General features: G+C 37.6%; 1 protein-coding gene across 1 annotated transcript in view; it reads left to right on the top strand.

Annotated features, from left to right (window-relative positions):
- The first annotated feature begins 1414 nt into the window (after positions 1-1414).
- Positions 1415-21342, top strand: part of LOC140230750 (sodium/calcium exchanger 3-like) — an 82912-nt gene continuing 62984 nt past the window's right edge. The window contains 3 exon segments of the mRNA XM_072310887.1: positions 1415-2187; positions 18105-18199; positions 18739-18789. Of these exon segments, the coding sequence (XP_072166988.1) occupies positions 1450-2187; positions 18105-18199; positions 18739-18789 (884 nt within the window). The 5' untranslated portion in view covers positions 1415-1449.

A 21342-nucleotide genomic window follows, 5' to 3' on the forward strand; every position in this document is an offset into this window, starting at 1 on the left:
GCCAGAAAGGAGTTGATAAACACACCGTAAGTCTACAAATTTGGTAATCAGAGGGTGTAATTCCTGCAGCAGAATTACTATTTCTCAAAATGAATACCTGGCTCAGATAGATTGAATATATCTTTGACCAGCCATGACATCACGTGGATCACTACCAGTCTGTCTGTTTAAGAATATGAAATGAATCCATAGAGACTAAAAATGTTTAGGTCATTACATGTTTTTCATTTGATTAGAACTCTAACTGTAACTGAAGTGAAAGCATTCAGCATGTTTTTGAAATTCTGAATTGAGTTTGGATGTTTTTCTGTAAAACAGATAATGTGGTAATGATTGTAAAAGTTGTGGAACACATTCTTCAGTTTGCTTTATTTGGCAATTGATACTAGCAATTTGTCAAAGCTGTGAAATACAAATACAGTTGAACCTCTCTTATCCGGAGAAGTCGGGACCGGGGCCCATCCGGAAAGGGATTTGGCCGGATACGGGAGACTCAATGCTTTATACGTACATATACATACACATGTACTGATGTAGCCCATTGTAGTACCACATGTAGTAATGTGTATACTGCAACCTTTTCATTGTTACACTTAGTAACAGACCCCAAAATAGAGGTGTATGTTAATGTTGGAAGTAATATGTAATTCATGTGTGTTTGTGTAGGAGTTCTCAAGGAGTTGGGAATCCCCCTTTCCTCATAATTATAAAAAAAAAAAAAATCACGGCGAGATTGCGTCCGTATAATATCTGAGATCCGGATAAAGGGAGGCCGGATAAGAGAGGTTCAACTGTAGGTGAATAATTGTGTAAAGTTGTAATTGAATTTTCTTGCAGGTAGAAAAAGGAAGAATACTTTGTCCTGCCATTTGCATATGTATGTTTTTACAGGGTAATAATACTATATCTTTATCAGGGAGGTACTATTGCCTCAAGGGAAGTTCTATTTCCTCTACCAGTTTTCATAAATACATGTAATGATCATAAACATGTAGAAACCTTTGGGTGCTTTCCCTATAGTTTACATGATCAACAGCTTGTGTCATTCTCCGTACAGCACAATGAAACTCATTGTGTGAAAAACATTGTCTGATACCTGTTTCTCAGTGGGGTCCATGTGCAAACACACGTAATGTTAATAGTGTAATTAATCATGCAGAAAACATGAATTTCGGAGTCATTCTTCATTGTCTCTTTGTAATGTTACCTATTCAGTGGAACTTCTCGAGTGGTTTCACAAAGAGGCAAATTGTAACTGAGATACAGTCACTGACACCCAGTGCATTAGACCACAAGTAAGTTGCTGATTACCAAAAAAAAAAAAGAGAAAAAGAAAAACTGACTCTTATTTTTCTCTGACCTTTTCCTCCAGATTAATCTCTTGCCTGTAGCTGGCCATGTTTACCCGAGGAGGATCTTGACCAATGTCCAGGACAGCCATCTAGCACAATGACGGAGTATGAGTGGTACTACACCAACTACAGCAATGGCTACGTTGTGGAGCTGGTGCCCGTCAACAGCACGCCATGCGAGAGCTGGATCTTGCTGCCGGCCGAGAACCTGTGGCCGGCAGGGTTGCGGGGCACCCTCTACCTCATAGCCATGTTTTACATCTTCATAGGGATCGCCATCATCAGCGACATCTTCATGTGCAGTATAGAGGTGATCACGAGCAAACAGAAGACAATCGTCAAATATGACCCCGAGAGGAAAGTGCAAGTCAAGAAGGAGGTGCTCGTGTGGAATGAAACGGTGGCCAACCTCACGCTCATGGCGCTGGGAAGCAGTGCGCCGGAGATCCTCCTCAGCACCGTGGAAACGCTGCTTACCATCACGGACAAGCCCGATGGGAAGGACAGCCTCGGAACTTTCACGATTATCGGCAGCGGGGCGTTCAATCTGATGATTATCACGGCGGTGTGTGTGGTCAGCGTCCCCTCACCGGACATCAAACGCATCAAGGAATTTGGCGTGTTCATTGTAACAACAGTATGGTCAATATTTGCCTATGTATGGATTCTAATTGTTGTGCTGTGGAACTCGAGAGGAGTGGTAGAACTATGGGAGGCATGGGTCACGTTGGCGTTTCTACCCATCCTTGTTTTTACAGCATATTGTCAAGACTGTGGGTGGTGGTGTAAGAGGGGACCATCTGTTGGAAATGATCCCAACTGTGAAAGTAGTTTGGTAAGTACATTTTCTCTTTTCTGATTTGTCAGAATTGTGAACTGAAAAATGTAAGTATAGACTTGTACCATCATAATTGGAGAGTCATAAGACATGTTGGAAAAGATGTGTTCATGGCTCCATTTCCTGGATGCCATGTACATTGTAAAACTTGGATGATGTGGTCATGTGGATGAGCTTATGAACTTTAAAATGTATTCAGTAATCTTGTCAAGAGATTTCCTTTTATATGACACAAGGCCCATTCACACAGCCCCAAAAGGATAGTTTAGAGGAAGTTGATTTTTTAAGGCAATGCAGAAACTAATGATTCTTCTTACTTGTGATTGTGAATGCGCCTTGTGTTTATTGGGACATGCAAGTCACTTGTCAAGACACGGCAATGAATACTCTTCTATACTGTACATGTACACATACACAGTATGTCTCTCTTTAGTAAGTTGAGTGTGTATATTATCATACTGTATCAGCAGATTGTGTTAGTGTAGCTGTCAAAAGATATGCTCCTCAAGTTGTATAGTTGATGGGGGGGGGGGGGGGAGTGGGGGAGGGAAAGCATGGGATGGGAGCAGGGTGGAGGTAGAGGCAACATGACTACCAAAATCCCAGAACACAGATGCACAAATGATGTTATGGTTTTACAGGGTGCTGAGAGAAGAAAGAGACCTCTGAGGCCCCCTTTGACTCCACAGAGGGCACCCCTAAACACCTTTTTCATCATCTTGGTTGAGAACATAATTTATTAACCCTTTCAGGACTCCTGTCTCGAAATTCCATTTCTGTTGCATGTGTATGATATTCCCATTCGTGGCTGTCATATAGAGAAGGCAGCTTGATCATGCATTGTAAAGCAAGGTTCCATATTACATTGTAGATGAATACTAAAACTGATGAGAATGAAAATGTGACTTTTAACTCCCTTAAGTTTTCTTGCTGCTGAATCTCACTGAGGAAAATGCAACATTTACCAGACTGTTTAGTGATATCTTGAGTGACAGCTATACAAGTTGTATGTGTCCTAATACGAAGGTCATGCCACTGGTGGCATGGTAACAACTGACATTATTAATTAAAGATGATATCCTTCAAATCTAACTGACCAGGATGAAGTGAACTTATTTCCCTTTAGAAGTTATCCACATTCAAAACAGCAGGAAACTGGCGATACATACAGTACCTAAGATACTTGTATTTTCTGATTGCCCAGAAAAGGAATAGACTTGTCCTCAACCTTCCATTCATACTACAAGTATGATCAGGGGCGGATCTAGCTTTTTATAAAGGAGGGGGTTGGGGGCGGTATGCGAGGGAGCGTAGCGACCGAGCCCGAGCGAGCGGAGCGAGCGAGGGGGGGGGGGGGGGAGGGGTAGGGTGTGGGAGGGGGGTGTCCCCCCTCCCAGAGTAGGGAGATTTTTTGAAAATCTGTGTGTGAAAATGGCATTTTCTTGCATCTAAACACCACTATTTTTGGTATAGAGGTCATTGCCATAAATAGAAAAAAAATTAAATTACAAGTTTAAAAAAAAAGATAAGATTCAAAAAAAAAAATGGTCCCCGGATTTTTTTTATTTTTTTATTTTTTTTGGGGGGGGGGTTGCAACCCCCCAACCCCCCCTCTAGATCCGCTTCTGATGATAACATCTTAACATTCTTCTTTCATTCATAGAAGCATTTGAAATGTGTTGATCCAGGTGAATCGAAGTCCACCGTGTTAAAATTTCCATCTCACAGGGCATTACTGACTTATTGCATTCCGTGTAAAAAGACATTGATAGAGTTTGACAGCTATTCTCTCACTGATGATGTACATTGTACATACAGTGTAATCTAATTGACACCAGAAGATGGCTAGTCTTCCCTACAACCACATGGGGATATTCCTGTAAATTGTATCTAGCCAGATAAGCGTGGTCTACGGACAAACAATGTGACATTGTGTAAAGGTTACATGTGCAGAACAAAATCAATTTGCGGCGTCTATGTACCTGTACGTGTAGAAGCATTGATCAAACAGACCATGTATCCTCCATCTCGTGGGCAACCGGATCAATAGTCTTTTCAGTCTATTGAACAACTTCGGTGTGCAAGATGAATTGTGTACATGTATATCTGTTGGGGGGAAAAAAAGGTTCGGTCTTGTTGCAAGTCTTGCTGTGGTTGCTAACAGCCTTGCATATATATAGGGCCAGGCCCAAGATTTCCTTTTGGTTATAGGAACTTGAATACCCTTCCAAACAGGCTGAGCAGCTGTACAGAATTTGAATCAATAGAACGGCATTCTTGTATTTGTACTTTGGTGCTGAAGCTACTTGTTTACATTGTAAGTTTATAACTGTCTTAGAGACATTCCATAAAAGGCCTAGATATGAAATTACAAATTTTCCTGTGGCAGAACAAGGGTTAAAAGGGATACATCTGCATGGAAAAATCAAAAAAAAAATTTCAAATTCAGTAAAATATAAATAATAAAACAGTAAAATATCAGTAAAAATTTGAATGAAGAGGGAGAAAAATTATGCCAAGCCAAATTCTGGTAAATTGTCTTGTAAAGCATAGCAAGTAAAATTTCCACAGCGTTGCCATGTTCATGTGGTTGTGGCATATCTGTCATAATGCATATATTCATTTTACATGTACCATAACGTTTCATATATCTGGACACATTTTTAAATTTTCAGCTCATACAATCTTCAGTAAGCCTGCATAGTATGGTTCATGTACATTTATATAAAGATTTTTTTTTTCTTTAATCAGTTTATCCTTTCAGACAACAGAAGATAGTTCCCTAAATGCAATTCATAGAATTTTGTGGAGTACTTTTCTTGGATTTCCATCTTAACTTCTCAGCCTTTCAGGTGAAGCATTCTCTGGAGATGTCTGTGAGAATTAAATGTACTGTTTATCATTGGTAGAAGTGATTTTAAAAATGTTCGAGTTGTCACTTTTGATGTATACAATGTGTAGGTCAGTTGTATCACAAAACATCCTAAATCCATTTTGCAGTAAAGCCTAAACTATGAGGAAATATCCCTATTTTTTCTCACTACACTATAACTGTATATGGCTTATTCAAGAAACAATTTTATTATTGTTCTCATTTAGTATATTTAACAACACTTAACATTGATTATACTAATTAAAATGTTTACATTTTATAATTGTTTCTACCCCTAGCTCACATTTTAGAACTCTTTTTAAGCAAAGTTTATTACACTGCTTCTCATGCTGTCCCCAGTGGACTACAGCCTCGTAAATGGCCGTCAACAATAAAAATATTTATCTGTGCTTGAGCTAGGAGACATGTCCAGTTGAGGAATTTTCAGTGAAATTGTCGTGGTCTGAGAGGGAAGCTAAAGCGGAGAATGAAATTGAGATGTCGCAATAGAATGAAACCTCTTTCTTCATGGGCTCTCCCTTCCTGCTAGCATCTCCACACTACCCAAGGATGAACTGGCTCTTCCCCAGTATTCCCCAAACTCTGTTTCCAATCCATGGTAGCCATCTGTCTCTTTGCTCTATGATTTCCATTCAGATTTCATCCCTAAGCTCTTTGCATTCTCTTTACAGACGAATACTATGCTGTTCGATATACACCCTGTTAGTTATCATATCTTTTGGATCTTTTGTCTGCTATTTTCTTCATGGAGCTCAGAAACAATATTCCTTTCCTGGAGAATATGTGCTACCTTTTTTTTAATCAGTATTGCTTCTCCATCTAAATGTTCCCGTGGTGTATCCATGTTTTCTTTATGGAAGTGATTAAATACATTTCAGAATGGTTTGTGTATACTGATGTAGGATATTTCTTAACCATGCATGTGTCACATGTATAAAATGCCACTACTACAAATGTAGATGGCACTTTTATATGCAATTGAACAAAGTTTGCTTCTGTGTAATCATGCACATTTTTATTGCAAGAATACATTGTATGTTAGTGCAGGTCATTTTTATTTTCTTTTGTTCTATCTTTTTTTTTTCAAACAGATAGTATGGGTACAGAGCAGATTATTGTTTTGATACTATTGTTTTACATCTTTATGCCCAACGTCTTATTATTATTCATTTATTTGGCAATTCAACATACAATACAAGTAGACATGAATACAAATAGAAAATTGTATTACATGACAAAGATTGTGTTGATTCCAGGTGCATGCTGCTGGTTGCCAGGGGAGGAAAAGGTAAACTTAATCACACATTTATTCAACATTTATATTCAATGTGCACAATAGTCATCTTTGGCATTTGGGGCATTTTTGATAAGAGTGTGATGTGCCTGATACCACCTGTCATAATTTTTAATTGGGGACAAGAAGAATCAAACTTTGTTAAGTCTTAGATTTCTGCTAAAAGGTCTTGACGTGAAGTAGTGTCATGATTACACACTCACATGCTCATACTCCGATCTTCACTGATCTACATACTGTAATGCCACTTGCAAACTGATTAATGCGGTGATTGATCACTTTCAGTGGATAGATGAAATCATTTAGTAAACCTGCAAGGAGCATTTTAAAGATAAAAAGGGCACAGTTTGAGTGCCATCTTTAAACAGAGTAAGATTAAAAAAATATATTAGACACAAAGGGATCTACAGCATGTAACTTGAGAGATAATCAATCATCACCAGTATTATGTACAAGTGTATATTGAGCTGAACTATTTCTCAAGGAATGCAAGAAAGTGTCTTGGAGAATGAAATATTGGGTGTGGTAGGATGTTTCCATGACAATTTGCTTGCATCAATGTAAACTTTATGTTTTACGGGAGGGGATGCTACATACAGCACTGTACATGTACGTGTACCCACTTATCCACTCGTCCCAGGCAACTAAAACTGGCTATCTGGCAAGTAAATTGTACATGTACGTGTGGTTGGGTACTGGCTTGTTTGAAGTATAGGGTCATTACTCAAATGCCCACTTTCATTTGTTTATTTGTTTATTTTTTTTATTTTTTTTTGGGGGGGGGGGGGGCGGAGTGGGGTTAATAAATATTTTGTTGGAACAGGTCTTTTTGATGTACAATGTAATGGTGCTCCTGCTCTACAATCTGTGCATGAGGACGTGAAACCAATAATGAGTGGCCGCCAAAGGAAGTGAACAAGGAAATTCAAGGGAGCTGCACTGAGCGATGATGTTGTTATCTACATTGGACGAGATAAACGAAGTTTACCTACTTCTCTTGTGATAGAAAACACATTGACTTTTGCTCACGGGTTGACATTTACCTGGTTTGTCATCCCCCTGGAATGATTTAGCCATTGAGTTTTGTGCATTTGCTCTGCAGGAGCATACATTTTGTAACTTTCCTTTCCCATGCCATTAATTGACTGTGCTTGAGACATATAACATATATCTCAATCTTAACAATAAGAGGGATATACATGTAGGAGTGGTGCAGAACACACACTGTCATCTTTCTCACTTTATATATTTCTCCTGTACCTCAGTATTTAACAGCCATGTATGATACAGTAGGTCTGCTGTTACAGGAAGTCACGAGCCAAGAATGTGTGGACCCATCTTCAGAATGCATGTATTTTTTTCCCTCACTGATGACGAGAAGAGATTAGTGGAACATTTGCTGACAAGGTTATTTGTTCACACTCTCATTTATCATTATACTTTTACTTTTACTAATATGAGGTGCTTTTTTTTTTCTCAAGGACAGTTTAGCTTGTTGGCTCTTCATGGTGACAGGTGTGAATGGGATATGTATTGAGATGATATACATTTGAAATTTACTATTGTAAACTTAGCTGAAATGACTCGCGTACTGCAACTCTCTGAGCATTCTGTGAGGGTTTTTCAATGTCCAGCTTGTGTTATGGAACTACACAGTTTGCCAGGGTTATTGTAACTTTGAGATCTAATGAAATGGTACGTGTATCTTGGGCTTTTGGCACTCAAACAACGTACATGTAAAGGATTATGTTCGAGCTAGACCGGATTTGTACTCCAACGTGACTGTTGCCACCTGTATTACAGTCAGTATTAATGCTGTTGTTGCTACTTTCAGCTTCTTTGCATACAATGTCAATGGCTTTCTGAAATAGTGGCAGAGAGAAGGTTAAGTTGTTTACTGCTTCAGGCATGTGTGAACTGTAATTACATCCCCGCATGCAAAAAGAGAAAGAGCGCTGGTCGCCTCAAAGAGGGCCGGATTGTGTCCGTAAGTGGCTCTCTCACTCATACCTTGGGATCTCATCGTCTTTGCGGTTTGACCGTTTATGTACCCTTTTCAATGTCAGTGGGAGGTTATTGCCATTTGTAAGAATAACATCTGAAGGCAGTTAATGATTTCTTTCATAGAATAAACAGCTACCCTTTGGAATTGAATGAAACATTCACAGCATTGTGGTGGGCATACCATTAAATTAATCTATTTCACATCAACACATCAGATCATGGAAGAAGTCTTTGTCCTGTTCCATCTTTCAATCTACATCTAGTTCTTTCTTTCAATTCCTGTGTGTCATTGTAACAGTGTTTTATATAGTTCTTAACCTTGCTAGAACCTACAACTATGTTCAAAGAGAAATACTCTTTCACTTAATGGGAACATTTGTTGCTTTTGAAGGCACAAAGAATAAGAAGGGAAGTATGACAAAGTGTTATAAATGACAAAGAGGATCAGAATGAAAATTCAGCAGGGAAGACTGTTTTCCAAGTCTTTTTTTTTTCTTTTTTGTGATGCTGTGTTTCATCAGGATTTCTTAACTTGGCAGATGGTTGGTCACCTTGATATGCTTTCCAACTGTCATAGAATACAGATCAAATATCACATGAACAGCAATTTCAAGAGTAGTAGAATGCATCAAAACTGAAGGCATGGCTTTTTCTGGGCATTAGGAAAACACATCAGCCATCAAGCTGGATCAAGAGATGACTTGGAGAGTGCATCGGCCATTCAATCTGCTCCTTGATCTGTTGGAGCAAAGCTGCACTACAGTATAAACAGTGCTTCGTTCACACAAGCAAGTTGTTTTTAAATGATACAAATGCAAACTAATTACAGTTATTATTAAAACATTCAAGTCTGTGTACTGTATATATTCATATCATATGACTTTCACGTTGTATATTGGTGGATAGGCGATCAAACATAAGAACAGACATGCTATGTAAGTGTTTATAGATTTCATTTAGATCATCAAACATATACAATGTACATTATGTATATACAAAGAACAAACATTCTGTGTAAGTGTTTATAAAGCTCATTTGAATCATCAAACATAAAAAGAAACATGCTGTGTAAGTGTTTGTAGAGTTCATTTGGACCATCAAACATGAGATTGAACATGCTGTGTAAGTGTTTGTAGAGTTCATTTGGACCAACAAACATGAGATTGAACATGCTGTGTAAGTGTTTGTAGAGTTCATTTGGACCAACAAACATGAGATTGAACATGCTGTGTAAGTGTTTGTAGAGTTCATTTGGACCATCAAACATGAGATTGAACATGCTGTGTAAGTGTTTGTAGAGTTCATTTGGACTATCAAACATGAGATTGAACATGCTGTGTAAGTGTTTGTAGAGTTCATTTGGACCAACAAACATGAGATTGAACATGCTGTGTAAGTGTTTGTAGAGTTCATTTGGACCAACAAACATGAGATTGAACATGCTGTGTAAGTGTTTGTAGAGTTCATTTGGACCATCAAACATGAGATTGAACATGCTGTGTAAGTGTTTGTAGAGTTCATTTGGACTATCAAACATGAGATTGAACATGCTGTGTAAGTGTTTATAGAGTTCATTTGGACCATCAAACATGATTTCAATTTAACATGCTGTGTAAAGTGTTTATAAAATTCATCTGGACCATCAAACATAAGAACAAACATGCTGTGTAAGTGCCTAGAATTCCATAATCTTTTCAAATGTACACTGTATAGAGGTATTTTTTCACTGCATTGCCCCATGCAATTTGCACAAGGCTGTTGATGTCGTGACATATCGTAGGGCAGAGAATGAAATGTGTCCTCTGGTAGAGTGGATGGAGAAAAGGGAAGATGTCCCAAGAGTTGATTCTGGTTTGTTTCAGATTGTTATCTTCCTTGGAAATCTGATATTTGTATGTGCATGTGTGTGTGTGTGTGTGTGTGTGTGTGTGTGTATGTATGTGTGTGTGTGTTTATGTGTGCGTGTGTGTTTTTAGATGACATTATAATCATGTAGTTCCTCATAGCACTAAACTAGAATCAAATAATATCACGCATTTGATTTACAGCTGAGGGTAAGTCATTACAAAATTTAGTCCATGGGTGCAATTCAATGTTTATAATGTATTGGCTCCCTTGTACAATGTAGGGAGCGTGAATAAATAAATAAATGAATAGATAGATTGACAAATATATGTGTTAAGATATAAAGAGCTGCTTGAATAAATAAATAGATTAATTAATGAATTGAGGGGTATATGTGTTAAGTAGATATCTTATGCAAGCACATGGCTATTCATTTGTTTGAACATTGGACTGGCAGTGCATGTGTAAGGGAGGGTTTATTTAGAGTTTCTCTGTGATCGGTTGCTATCTATTTTTGAGTAGGTCTTTACGCAGCTATCCTAGCAAATGCTTTCCCTGCCACCCGTATAATAGATGATTGTTAAGTCGCTGTGGCGGTTACATGTTTACATGAATGCTAAGTTCCGCCTCGGGGTTATGGTTGGCAGATTACCGAAGACTGCACCTGCACTCTCCCTGCACGTGAAATGCCTTTTTTCTTAGTTTGTGTGAAACTAGACCCACCAGCACTCACTTTTGGTTGTCATGTTGCTCCATCATGTGTGTATGAACCGAGTTCCTGGATACCAATAGTCACCATATAAGCACAATTACTTCCAATGCTAACATAACTCCTAAATCTGGTTGTTTGATTCTACTTTGTGTAGACTTGTAATTGTTTGCTGAAATGAAAAGGCAATCAATTTGTAAAGTGGTCGCAGTGTGTAGACTATGCATTACATTTAATCGCCATGTGCACTACAGGTTTCTTCTCTTTACTTGAGAAGCCATAACGATACATGTATGTGCTGGATGTAATGTTCAAACATGAAACCATGCTCCCCATTTGATTGGTAGAGTGTGCAAAGTGACTGAGAACATACTTCTAGGTGGCTTGATGGATGGATGGAGCATTCTGTGATTCCGACCAGTGATGTGTACGTGGGCTGTGCTCATTATGGCTATGTCATCTAGTCATAACGTTATCCAAATATTTGTAGTCAGCTTTACAGAGTAAATGGTAAACATCCTTGACTGAAGTCATTTATCTCCATATGAGGTAGCACATACATTGTTTTTTTTTAAACACAATGATCATTAACCTTGGCTAGCTAATCATAAACTTGAACAAATTGATGACATTGGAAAAATTGGTCATGCTCTGAGGTAGTTAGAATTCAATTATCTAGGATATTGATGAATGTGCTAGAGCACATTTATCCTGTAGGTTCATTGTGGTATTGGTGAAAATGTTGGGTTGAATTTTTAATGAATTATAAACCTAGTTGGCGATGTTCCAACTGTTTTGCTGCAGTGAATTACAAACGGACTTTTTATGTGAGAGTATAATCAACAGCTTCCGACATCTCTCGGTCCTTAAAATCTTAAGTTGCACTTGTAGCATTGTCATGTCCCTCTCTCTCTCACTGCTCCTCTGTAACTACCAACATCATCCTCCACAGAGGCAGGGGCTCCTTTCATGCAACCCCCCTCCCGCTCCCGTCATACAGTTATATTCAAATGTCATTTTTAGCACCGCCTCGGGCTGCTGGTTACAAATCCCGCATGAGGCTGAATAGCTGGGCGCAACACTGGCGCACCAAGAGACCCACTTCGGTTGCCTCTTGAAGACAGCAAAAAAGACAATAGGGAAGAAGAGGGAGAGGAAGGAGAAAAGGACAGAGCAATGCCAAAGGCACTCACCTACTGGTCAGAAGCAATTAGTTTGACCATTGTTTGGGATGGGAGTTGTAAATGAAGCTGAGAGGACACTAGCACATACGTAGGGTATCCTGCCTTTGTTGGAGTTTGCTTTGGTGATGGCTCGGAGCTGCAGAGAAACCCTCCATGTGTAATCGTATCAAAAGCTTTTTATTTTGCTCAGTTTGTTTTGCATCTAGTTTTTCCCTCTACAAGTGAAGAGTACACGGATAATCATGTTGCCATAACATAAGTGCAGAAGCATTGAATACTGGTATTACTGTACCTCTCCATGGACATACACTATGTAACAAAGGTTGTGGTATACACTATTTGTGACATACAGACTTACATGTAGCAAAAAAGGCTGCTGACTCCATACAGACTTATACTTAATAAGATATACAAGTGGCCAAATGAATAAGGGAGTTGTCTATTGTGTGTTTTCCTCAGTTCTCTCAGCTCAGATTCCAGGGTACTTTGACAAGTAAAAAACCTAGAATAAGCCAATTAAACTCCGAACTCTGAAGACGAGAGAAGATGGCATCAAATGGGTTCACATCAGACCAAATTAGACACATGCGTAGAGTGGCACTAAGAAGGGTTTGAAATGCAAGAATGATTTCATTCTGATTTTTAAAAAAGATGTAAATAATGATGTTTTATTTGAGTCACAGAAAACAGGTCAGCATTAAAAATCACAAGCAACTTATAAATACAAAATTATTGGTTGTAGACATTTGCAGTTATGCATTTGTTCTGTAAGAAATGTCAAAATGTTAAAATCAATGATGGAATCTCATATAGTTATATTACATTCCATCATTGATTTAACATTTTGACATTTCTTACAGAGCGAATCCTTAAAGTAGCATACAAATTTGTAGTATATACTTGGGTACCTAAGGGGGGGTCACCGTGCATCCCCCCCCAGGACTCCTCGAAACTTACATTTTCAGGATCCTCATGACATACTAAAACATAATCAAGATGTTAACAGGAACGAAAAGTGGCTGTTCTAGGTGAAATTTAATGTATTCTATTGTTTTTCATAATTTCTTATGTATTTCTTTGTTTGTCAACTTTTTCAACTTTTGTTTTTTCTTTGTTTTTCTATTGGAAATTGTCACTGACCACTTTTCTACCATAATTAGCACAAAACTAATCAATGAAAGTGATTAATTGTAAAAATAATCAGGTTTTCATGACTTTCATGACAGAGCACTGTTTTCCATAGGAAATGTACACAAAAGCACAAAATTGTGCCCGTTTTGGGACGACATTCCGTTACAAAAATGGGCGTGACTTTGCAAAAGTATACGCGGATGTTGCAAATTTGGTCTCAAAAGTTGTGCGAGACTTGACCAAACAAAGTCAAGAAGCCTCGCGACAGATTTATAGCGCGAAACTTCGAGGGGGGGGGGTGGATCCCCCCACCCCCCGTCCTTATGTATGTATGTAATATATAATATGTGCTTACATGTAGGGCCTACATAGTAGGGTACTTAAGGGGGGGAGGGGATCACCGTGCACCCCCTAGGACTCCTCAAAACTTACTTGACTTTGTTTTGTTCAAGTCTCACGCAACTTTTGAGACCATATTTGCAACATCCCCGCATACTTTTGCGAAGTCACGCCCATTTTTGTAACGGAATGTCGTCCCAAAACGGGCACAATTTTGTGCTTTTGTGTACATTTCCTATGGAAAACAGTGCTCTGTCATGAAAGTCATGAAAACCTGATTATTTTTACAATTAATCACTTTCATTGATTAGTTTTGTGCTAATAATGGTAGAAAAGTGGTCAGTGACAATTTCCAATAGAAAAACAAAGAAAAAACAAAAGTTGAAAAAGTTGAAAAACAAAGAAATACATAAGAAATTATGAAAAACAATAGAATACATTAAATTTCACCTAGAACAGCCACTTTTCGCTCCTGTTAACATCTTGATTATGTTTTGGTATGTCATGAGGATCCTGAAAATGTAAGTTTCGAGGAGTCCTGGGGGGGATGCACGGTGACCCCCCCTTAGGTACCCGACTAATAGTACCTCTTACAAGAACCAAGATTTCAATGTCAAATGAGTGGAAATACAATTTTGTACATGATAGCTGCTGGTTACGACATCTATTTTTAGTGTTGATTTCCTGTACCTGTGTTTGAACATATGCCTAAAATGTACAGCATTGTAAAGGGAAAATATCTTCAGCTATCAATGATCCATAAGAGGTTTCTGTGGTGGCACGGGCAATCACAAGCGACGTACTCTGTTTCCCCCCTGGCAACGGGGGTTCTAATAGGATTAAAAGCAAAGAAAGAGAAGGGGAGATAAAGGACAAGTTCTGTCAGAACACTGTACTCGTGAAGTGTTCAATATGACTGAATAGAATGCCTTAGAATACATCTGCTTGGACTGAAAGATTGTGGCAAATCGATCAATCCTCACCAAGAACAATGGAGTAAAGTGTGAACCAGGCACTTAGTGCCTCATGTCTCTTATGTTGTTTCGTGCCGCACAACGGCACTTATCTCGTGGAGGTCACTTCTCGTCCCCTTTTAGGCTTACTTAACTACAGCACATGTAGCAGTCAGTTCGTATAAGTACACACCTGTACACAATATTGTATATAAAATCTGTGATGCAATGATGTGATGTATCTCAAATGCAATATGATTCTTCAATAAATCTACTTCATGTATCAGCAGCACAGAATCTAAAAAGATATAAAAAAAGTCACTGCCGTGTTGTTTGAAATGGTTGTGGAGCTAGAAGTGCCCTGATAAGATCGTGTGTGGAAGATGTTTGCAAACAGTGGCCAGTAATAATATTGAAATATGTAACGTTTTCAAGTAAATTAATCCCATATGCCACAGCGATGTGCAGTTTAGTGTGACGGTCAAGAAAATGTCAAGGGTTTGTAGACATGCCATATCACATTCGCCCCAGAGTTGGGGGGGGGGGGGGGGGGTTGGGAGGATGGGGAGGGAGGCTTTTTGAAATATCAAAATGTGAACTTTCATAAGCATGTAGGTCAGATATTATCATTCTCTCAGGGATGATGCTCAGTGGGTACATGCCATCTTTCTTGAAGGTCAGATCAATTTGAGGATACACGCATCTGTGTCTCATCACTGAGGCAGACAAGATGTCACTGTGCAATGTCAATTATATTCTCCTAATTGTGTGCATTTCTCTTGTTTTTTATGAATTGCCTTTGTATTTGTACAGTAGTCAAGCTGGGCAGGAGATGCCTGATTTGTAGTTGAAGAAACATTGGCACCATCTTTTGCAGACTAAATGTTCCTTTTTTGTGAAAATTTTCTTGAGCAAGTAGGAGGCATGTATGGTTATCAAGGAATAAACTTTGCCCCCCCCCAAAAAAAAAAAAAAAAAAAAAAAAAAAATATATATATATATATATATGTATATATATATATATAGACATGATGAAGGAAACAGGTGAAGTATATGTGGTTATAGCAACAGACCAGCAAATAATTTAGGAAATCAGCAGAGAATTGAGAAATTCAGACAACTATTTGACTATCAGTAAGTCATGTCATTGACTGTAGAAATGAACTTGTAGTCACATCACCATGACATACATGTAACTCAGATGGAAATCTTTACATGCTACATGAGAGGCATTGATTTTAAAATGTGACTGCTTTTTCTTGTATGTGTACACATTGTAGATGTAGATAAATCCCATGTGCCTTGATGGATGAAGTGCTGTAAAGTCCTTTTTTTTTTTTCCCCTCAGGCAACTTTATGGAGATAAGCCTTTTAAGCAACTGTAGAATCATATAAGAAAAATAAGATAAAGAATAAAAATATGTAGAATTACACTGTACTTTAAACTTGTAGACCTGTAGCAAATTCATGGAGCATTGTGCACAGACATTGCAGATGCTAAGCACATAGATTGTCCTTTTCCAAGGTACCAACCACCCACATTAGAATAACTGGCTGATTCATAATACAGTCACATGGTCTACTCAAAGCCCTCAAAACATTTGTCAGATTTTTTTTCCCTCATATTTGCACTAATCTGCTGGACTCTGATTCTATTGCATTTATAGAATGCAAACTGTCTTGAAGGAAATGTTCACTAATGTATGTAAATAACATGTTATATTGTCTTGAAGCATATATGTGTGTATGTGTGTGTGTGTTTGTGTGTGTGTGTGTGTGTGTGTGTGAGTGATTATGCAAGTGTCTGAGATCAGATATGATGCAAATTTCCTAGTTACCATGCCAACACACACTACCAAAGAATGCATTTGGTAACAGAAACGTGAGGGCAGAAGGAGAGATAGAGGGGGATGGAAAGGATACATATAGACACAATAATTTACCATGGCAACCCCTGAAAGAAAGCCAGATGAAGATGAAGAAAAGATTAAATTGAATGAGAGAAAAAAATAGATGAATAGACAATAGTATTGTCATTGAAGGATTATTGAAGAATGGTCTATATTTTGATTGCTTTCATAGTCATGTGGTTGATGTCCTCACAGGAAAAAAAAAAATGTTTATGTTAGCTGCACTTATTGAAATTCAGAGTTTGGTTGATGATGATAGCAGGCATAGTAAATTTTTCTGTCTTCAGGAAAATGTCAATGAACTATATTCATGGAGATTTTATTCACAATTACCACTTTTGCAATATTCTTAGCATCTAGCACATCAGGCAGCAAGCTGAATATTTGTTATTCACATGTCAAATCATGGTGCGTGGATGCAAAAAGTGCACATCTACAAATGTGGAAGGTGCAAAATGCGTGCCCCCGACCGTCGGTATTTCATGTCGGGATTTTTTGACCAGTTGTGATTTTTGTCACAGAGTGCTGACATGATGCAACTGCAATAAAATTTGTGGGATAGGAGCACAAGAATAGAGGAGAAATTTAATCAATTCTTAAACGTAGCAGGAAGCCATTCAGAATGCTGGAAAATTATGGGCTGCCATTACAGGAATACACAGTATGCATCTAGAGCAGTGTCTGTTCACCTGTGTGATATATGACACCCACAGATTTAGTTCTTTGCCAGTCTTTTTGTGCAATCATTGAACGATTCTTGGATAGAGTGTCATTTTGCTGGCAGGGATGGAGTTCCTTGAGGTGGCTGCTGCTAAAAAGTCCAACCGAGAGACATCGTCTTCTCAGGCTTTTGTCAATCTTTGTGCCCTGTGGCATGCTAATACCTTGTGATCTTTTGCGCTTCGTTCTACTGCCGACTGAAAACCGAGAGTCTTCGGGATCCTTTCTCAGTCTTCTCTTGCATGAGCTAATAGGCATGAAAGTTCAAAATGCATTCTACTGTGCACAATGATTCTTCTGTTTCAGGTTTGAATTACGTGAGTGTTGGATTATTCTGCAGTCAGGTCAGAATCGAGAAACGCTGTAATTCCATTAAGTTCTACTGAGCTCTCACCTGTTTTGTCCGGCACAGATAATTTATAACTCTAGCCTTGAATTTTGTCTTCTTTCACACAACTTTTTTTTTCTCTTTCATATAATTACAAATAGAATTTGATTTCTGTCATATAAGGAATTATCTGTTATCATCCCTTCTCATGACATTTACAGTTCATCCAGGAGCTCCAATCCATTGTTGTAGAAATGAAAAAAAAAGACATAAACTTGAATCTTTTTGACAGTGTAACAATTAATTCATCTAGTACAGTTCACATTTATTACTCTCATTTGCATAAGAGGATAACAATTTGTAAAAAGGAAGAGGTTTCTTGTATGCATACAAACTGTTCTTTTCTCCAGTTTGCTCAGGTTTTACTTAATGAGCAAAATAAGTCTTACTGTTACATTATGTCCTGTTTGAACTTGTTTTAAAAGAAATCTGTGGCATGATTTGCTTTTAGTTTGTTTTCTTATTAGGATTTTGCAAGTTTAATCGAATTCATCCAGTTAAATAACTAACCTTTGTCATTTTGATTTTTGTTCATTTTCTACAGAATGTGAGAGTTATAAATGGAGGAGCGAAGAAAAACACTGTTTTCCATGGGCCATCTCGTCAACTGCAGGCTTTAGAAGCCGAGAAAACCCAAAGGTAAGAATTCAAGCCTTGCTACATTTTTTTTTTTTCATAATAGAATACTGGTTTGGCATGTGGGATGATGATGATGGTGGTTGGGGGGGGGGGGGGGGTATTCATTCCAAGACTCTATTACTTACAAGAAAAGAAACGTTTTGCTTCCAAAAAAACCCCTGAAAATTCTGACTCCTGTAAAGTTTGTACTGAGTATGAGATTGTCTGCTTGATGGCTTTCCACACTAATTGTCATACTGAAGAAAAGCTATTCATGATAAAAAATCTTTTGTTTTGTTTTGGATGAGACAACATTTCTGTATGAATTAGGGGATGGATATATTAATAGACTTCAAAAAGCAGAAGAAAAGTAGGTTGGATTGGGGTGGGTTTGTTTTTGCCTGTGGAAGACACTGGTACAAATGATTGTTGGTGATTTCTAAAAGATCTTCCCCATGACTGCACCAGTGAACCGTAATGAGATGACATAATATGCTATATTTGATTTCCAATTTTTGTTGATTTTTCATTCCTTCTTTTTTTTATCTTCCTCTTTGCAGCCAACTTAATTTGAAGACTGCTACAGAGGAGAAGTCAAATGGGAATGACATGTAAGTCTTGTTCTGTGCCTTTAGTCCCTATCAGAGAAGCATTTCAAATGTAATAAAGTGCTGTGTTCATATCTTTGGTTGAAGGGAGGGGAGTTGACGTGAGCATTCAGTCATGTATGAATGATGGCATATCGGTCCACTCAAAAGCGTATTTCAATTTCCATGGACAGCTTCCACCAGGGATTTTTTTTTCTTTGTCCTTCTTGAGAGCTCTTCAAGCCGATAAAGATGAATCATTGCTCTTTGTCTGTTGCATATTGGCCTGTCTCTTTCTCATCATTTCTTCGTTTATTTTTGATTCTCCATTTTTTTCCACCCAATTGCCAATAATTCAATACTTTAACAAAATCTATGAAAAATTCATTATTCACCATAATGAAGGCCAATATCACATTTATCGATTAAAAGAAGAATTATGCAGATTTATTCAGCATGACTGAAAATACTTATTTACTTCCTTTTTTAATTGCTGTATTTATACATGCTCGCATATTTTTGTTCAGTTAAAATAACAAATATAAAGGAGTCACAGTAAAATATACGTAATGCTGCAAATGAAGGGTTTGTTTGCAAACACCGATAAGTCCATTTTTGAAGATTTTGAAGTACGATCTCTGTCATAAAGTACAAAATAATACCTTTTAAATGATATATTGGTCACTATATATAAAGGTATATTTTTGAAGTTATGGTCAAAAGAAGCAAAATTTTTCTTATTATTCTCTTTATTTTTCTTGACCTTTAATCGCAAATATCTCCATTTGGCAAATATGGACTTATCGGTTTTTGCAAACAAACTCTTCAAATATACGAATTATATCCCAAGTTTGCAGCAGTTCCAAATAATTTGTTATTAGGATAAGACATGGAAGAACAAATATCTTACAGTTTTTGCTATAAATGAAATTGAAAAAGTTCTTTTTCATATATTTTCATATCTTTACTTTGCAAATATACTTCAGATATCTTTGAATGACTGAAACCAGAAAATTAGTTCTCTCTCTCTTTCTCATAGTTATACATTTGCAATTCATAATGCACAGAAAGGAATCTTGTCATCATAAGTAAGCACTTATTGAGTGCATTGGTGCTTTGAAAATGTATCATTTGAGAGAGACATTTCCCGACATGTTTTTCTTTTTTCTGAGTTATAATTATCATACTAATACAAGCTGATTTTTATCATTTTGTAGTGAAAACAACTAAAGCATGAAAAAATATTACCTTTAAACTGATTTACAATGATGCTATGTTATTATCATCATGAAAGATAAGCCTATATGCTGATTAAAGTCTAGGTATAAGGTTGCTCTGCTGCACTGTGATAATTGACCGGACATTCCCAAGGGTAAATGCTTTATTCCTATGTAATTGCTTGTGTGTGTGTATGTATGTATGTATGTTTGTATGTATGTATATATGTATCCATGTATGTATGTTTGTGTTTGCATGTATGTATGTTTGTGTTTGCATGTATGTATTATGTATGTTTGTGTTTGTGCTTGCATGTGTGGGTGTTTGTGTGTGTGTGTGTATGTATGTATGTATGTTTGTGTTGCATGTGTGTGTGCGTGTGTGTGTGTTTGTGTGTGTATGTATAATATATCATAGTTGTTGCTTCCTCACAATGTAGTTCTCGTACCTAGGGTTCCCCATCATGTGATGAATTGATGGCAGTGAGATAGGACCTCACCACAGCATGATTATCATCTTTCTGGTGAAGGTGAACTATGATAGCAATCAGATAAAGGGCTTTCTCCCCATGTTGTTTGATCTGCGCAAGCTAGCAGGTGGAAATGTGCTGTGCATAGGCGGAACAGGTGAATTCATGGAATGGCCACTTCATGCATTGTGGATTTTTGCAATATGGCATACAATTAATTATGAAGGATAATAGAATTATGATTGGGCAGATGCTGTAATTGATTGAATTCATGGGAAATATGAGATGCTGGCTGTACAAAGTGTGATACACATTTTCCAGGAATGACGTGGGATTTCAGGATTGCTGACCAATCGCAGTCATCAGAGTATGGTGTGAGAACTCAATAGACCAATTAAAAAAGAATTAAAAATTACTCGCATAAAAATATCAGCTTTTACAGTAGGTTTTTGTTAGAACTTGGGGAGGAAGAAAATCCATAAATTTGAATACACTGGTAAAGTATTCTGTACAAAGGACTGCTGTAGAACTTGTGCAAAACGAGTTAACATTTGCTGCAACTGTGAAGTAATAGCAAGAGAAATATCAGAATGCCAGGAAAAAGTATGAATACTGTAAAATGAGGAATGTTCCCATGCATTTTAATTTTGAAATTTAGCAAAAGAGGCATGATTTGCGAAATCAAAATGCATGCAAAAGTTCTTGTCTACAGTACTGTAAAACGAGGAATGTTCGCGTGCATTTTAATTTCGCAAAATTTCGCGAGAGCCAAGATTCGCACAATTAAAATGCATGCAAAAGTTCTTGCCTTCACTATATACATCCAATGCCAGAGGCACTTTGCAAAAATTTTATGCCATGAAAATGTCTGGCTTTACAGTAAGCATTTC

The sequence above is a fragment of the Diadema setosum genome, chromosome 7 (assembly GCF_964275005.1).
Source record: "Diadema setosum chromosome 7, eeDiaSeto1, whole genome shotgun sequence".
Taxonomy (NCBI): domain Eukaryota; kingdom Metazoa; phylum Echinodermata; class Echinoidea; order Diadematoida; family Diadematidae; genus Diadema; species Diadema setosum.